The sequence below is a fragment of the Otolemur garnettii genome, unplaced genomic scaffold (genome assembly GCF_000181295.1).
Source record: "Otolemur garnettii isolate 467f Iridium unplaced genomic scaffold, OtoGar3 scaffold00312, whole genome shotgun sequence".
Taxonomy (NCBI): Eukaryota; Metazoa; Chordata; class Mammalia; order Primates; family Galagidae; genus Otolemur; species Otolemur garnettii.
Window position 1 is genome coordinate 217,774 of NW_003852707.1, and position 3,889 is coordinate 221,662.

The 3,889-nt window shown below is 51.1% G+C and overlaps 1 protein-coding gene across 2 annotated transcripts in view; it reads right to left on the minus strand.

Annotated features, from left to right (window-relative positions):
* The window catches only part of MTR (5-methyltetrahydrofolate-homocysteine methyltransferase), a 114,188-nt gene that overhangs the window by 8,279 nt on the left and 102,020 nt on the right, over positions 1 to 3,889 (minus strand). For both annotated transcript variants that reach the window (XM_023509023.1, XM_012813832.2), the window contains exons 28-29: positions 2,664 to 2,819; positions 689 to 885 (exon numbers count right to left, since the gene is read on the minus strand). In XM_023509023.1, the coding sequence (XP_023364791.1) occupies positions 689 to 885; positions 2,664 to 2,819 (353 nt within the window). The remainder of the gene's footprint in view (positions 1 to 688; positions 886 to 2,663; positions 2,820 to 3,889) is intronic.

The window sequence follows — 3,889 nt, forward strand, 5'->3', positions numbered from 1 at the left end:
TTCACATTGTCAGAGGTGGGGGCATGAGAGGGAACCTGCTGCAAAGAACCTGTTTTCAGGCTAGGAAGCAAGGCCCGTGCAGAGTCAGCAGCCGTCAGGAGCGCACAGTCTGGGCCCGCTGTCCATCCAGGGAGCTCAGTGCCGCTGCCACCAGCCCTCCTTTTCTCCTCTGGGAAATGGAAACACAGACTGCCTGACAACAGGGCCATGAGAAAAGTAAACAGGACGGCCCGTCGGGCCCCCTATTACACACCTAGCACCTGGTTCACTTCTCACCTATGTTGGTTTCCACTGTCTTCCGCCACCAAAGCTAACCAAGTTAGCATCTCTTGCTTTGGCCACTAAAAAGCCAGACAGACTACTAATGCTGGCCTGTGACACCTTGGGCAGCAGCAACGTTCCTCATCCGCCCCTGGAGCACAGAAGCAAACATCTCACTCCTGCTGCACAGCCTTGCCTGAGAGGCCCTGCCTCTGACACCTGCATGTCACCTTCTTTCTGTCATCCTCATTGAATCCCTTAAGCTCAGGCCCGTGACTCACCTGTGCGCTCAGGTCATTCAGGAAGAGGTGGAATAGATTCTTACCATTTATACAAAGCTCAGACTTCTTATTTAATTCTCATAGACATTTTGTTTAGTGCTTGAACCCAAAAGTAGAAGTAGCACTTATCAATAAGCCTCCTGTACCTGCTGCCTTAATCCGTGGAAGGTGGCGATGGGCTCTGCAGCCTGGGGCACGGCATCCTCTGCGTACAGGTGAATATCGTCCTGGACACTCTGGGCTGGCCAGAATCCAACCACACCCCTGGCTTGGAGCTTCTTTTGACTAATCAGTGTGTTCAGCATATTTTGGGCATCATCGTAGACCTTTCTGGCTTCTTCACCTATTAAAAAATATAATAAAAATTAATTTAAAGATGCCAAAAATAACCAGCAATGATGCTTCTTTTTAAAACCACTATCCCTCCTGAGTCATCCTCCTCCTCCGCCCTTCTCTCCCAGTGTTCACATTCTCCTGGTGGGGCAGCCGGAGTCCGGTGGCCCCTGCTGAGTGCAGCTCCCACAGTCTGCTCCCCTGGCCCGAGCCACTTAAATCTTTCCATTTAACAAAAGGCAGACAGCCAAGCTGTGGCTCTCCCCAGCAGCCCGTCAGACAAAGGGTGAGGAAAAGCAGGCCAGATTCTTCACTCACTGACATTCCTCATGCACATACAACTCCACTGATGTCACAGGGACCCCTGGGGACACAGTAGGGTGAGGAGTGAAGTCTGGCCCCAAATCCTCATAGTGGCTTCAGCACTGCACGTGGACAGCCCACACTGGACCTACACAATGGGAGCCAGGCTGCCAGGACACCCTCCCTCTTGGTTTCCGTGTCTGCAGCACTCGGGGCTCTGCTGCCTGGCCCCCAGTGAGGAGCTTGTCCTGCAGCCCCTTGGCCACTTGGCTGTGACTCAGGGGCAGTGCCGTGAGAACCCCTTGTCACTGCCACGCTCCTAACTACCCTGGACTTCTGAGTCTCAGCATCCTAACACAAAGATCCGAGACCCCTCTTGCAAATTGGCAAGAGGCCAGTCTCTCAGGCTCTTCTTGGCCCTAACCCTGCGCTTCTGCGAGTCCACCCTACCTCTCACTCTGACCTGGCTGCTACCTATTCCTTTGAATGGTTTCACATTTTGATTCCATGTCTCTGGAGGGAGGTCTGGAGGGAGAGGCTAGAAGTGAGGGTAGCAATGTATTGGCTCAACCACTTCTCTAGTCTATTGCCCAAACCCTCTTCTCCTCCCTAGTGCTCCAGGCACAATGGACCCTACACTTCCCCAAACAGGCACATGTGTCCACGCTTATCACACTGTCTCCTGCTCAGAATGTCCTTTCCTCCACTGCCACCTCGTGTCCTTAATGTCAGCCTCAGTAACTTCCACTGTATCTTCAAAAAGCAGCTTAAACACCACCTCCTCCAAGACGCCTTCCCAGGCCTCCCAGACCACACTCTATCTCCTCCTCTTGGGTGTGCAGAAGCCTGGACTAGGCCGGCAGCAGGTAGTGGGCAAACAACCCGTTACAGCTGCTGAGCCGGCTGGTCGGGTCCTGGACAGCAGGGATTATACCATCTTCTCTGTTTATCTCTTGTATCCAGCACAGAGCCCAGGATGTAACCGACGTCAATAAATATGTATTAAAAAGAATAAATGAAAGACCAAATTTAGTCAATATAATAAGGACTGATCTAGCAAGTTTAAAAACCACTAAAAAGGGGGCGGCACCTGTGGCTCAGCTGGTAGGGCGCTGGACCCATGTGCCAAGGGTGGTGGGTTCAAACCCAGCCCCGGCCAAACTGCAACAACAACAAAGAAATAGCCAGGCTTTGTGGCGGGCGCCTGTAATCCCAGATACTTGGGAGGCTGAGGCAAGAGAATCGCCTAAGCCCAGGACTTGGAGGTTGCTGTGAGCTGTGACACCACAGCACTCTACAGAAGGCAATAAAGTGAGACTGTCTCTTAAAAAACACTAAAAAGTTGAGCAAATAAACAACACAAAAGCAGTTATGTTCTACAGAATCCATAATCCAATCCACTGCTCAGGAAGAATTCTTGTCTTCTGAGTCACAGTGCAACACCCTGAACATCAGAGGCAGGAAGGAGGGCCTTACTGAACTAACCTACTGTCTTGTCGTTAAATATCTTGGGAAAGCCTCGGTTCGGGTACTTGCCCCGGAGCTGCCAGACATCAAAGAAAGGCTTCCAGTCAATGTAGTCCACCAGCTTCTGCAGGTCATAGTCCGCAAAGACCCGGGTCCCAGTAAACGTGGGCTTCACTGCAAGACAGAAACACGCCTGTCGACCCTGATGCAGGACCTGGGACTGAGCCCCCTCTCGCTGGCACCTTGCCTGAGGGAGGCGTCCTCGCCAGCTCCGCACTGCTCTGCCAACGCCCATGCTCTGCCTCCCTCCTGTCACTCGTGGGAGTTGTTTTACAAAGAGAACTTTAAATTATCTCGGAGGAGTAATTCTGCCCTGGATCTGAAATAAAACTATTTTCCTGTGCAGCTGATGGACTACACCACTCTTGGAAACTGTTCCCTCAACTCGTCCATCCCCACCCCCGGCCCAAGAAGAAAACAAAGATCTAGGTTAATCTCCACTTGTACCAGTGAAGACAATGCTGACATAAAGGACACTGCAGAAAGACAGACGGAGTTAGCTACTGAGAGAAAGTTCCAAAATCAAACCTTCATCTGTGCTGCCTGCTGATACACGCACAGAAAGTATAGGGAAAGCGTGAGAATGAAATCCCAACTTCAGGGTCATGTCTGCAAGAGAGGAAGGGGACTTCCTCTACATGGGACTTCCACTACACGTATATTATTTAAAAAAAACAACAACAACAGGTGGTGGGTTACTTCTTAAGCTGGCTAGATGGCATACACGGATGCCTTGTTCTTTTGAGTCTAAAACTTATCATTTAAATAATGATGACAATTTCAGAGACAGATAGTGCTACTGAGCTTTCTGGGACACCGAGGGAAGCAATAACCACCAGCCCGTGGTGGGGTTGGCACCCCGGACTCAAGCCTGATGTGGCAGGGCCAGGCCCGAGTCTGAGGTGCTGACCCTGCTGCCCGCTCCCACCTGTAACTGGGAATAAGAGAACTTCCTAGCTGCCAATCTGAGTGCTCGCGAGAACACAGAAGTCTCAGGAGTACTTTTCTCATTTGACAGTAAAATGAGAAATGAGAGTAAAGGAGAAGTATGAGCAGCTCCTCGATTCGGCCTGGAAACCTCCACCTTTTCATGCTGGGTGGCAGGAGCTCATTCCTGTTTGCTCCTAGCCATTGCATAGCTGCACTGGACAACCCCTGCTCTGTAAATACCCCATTACGCTCAT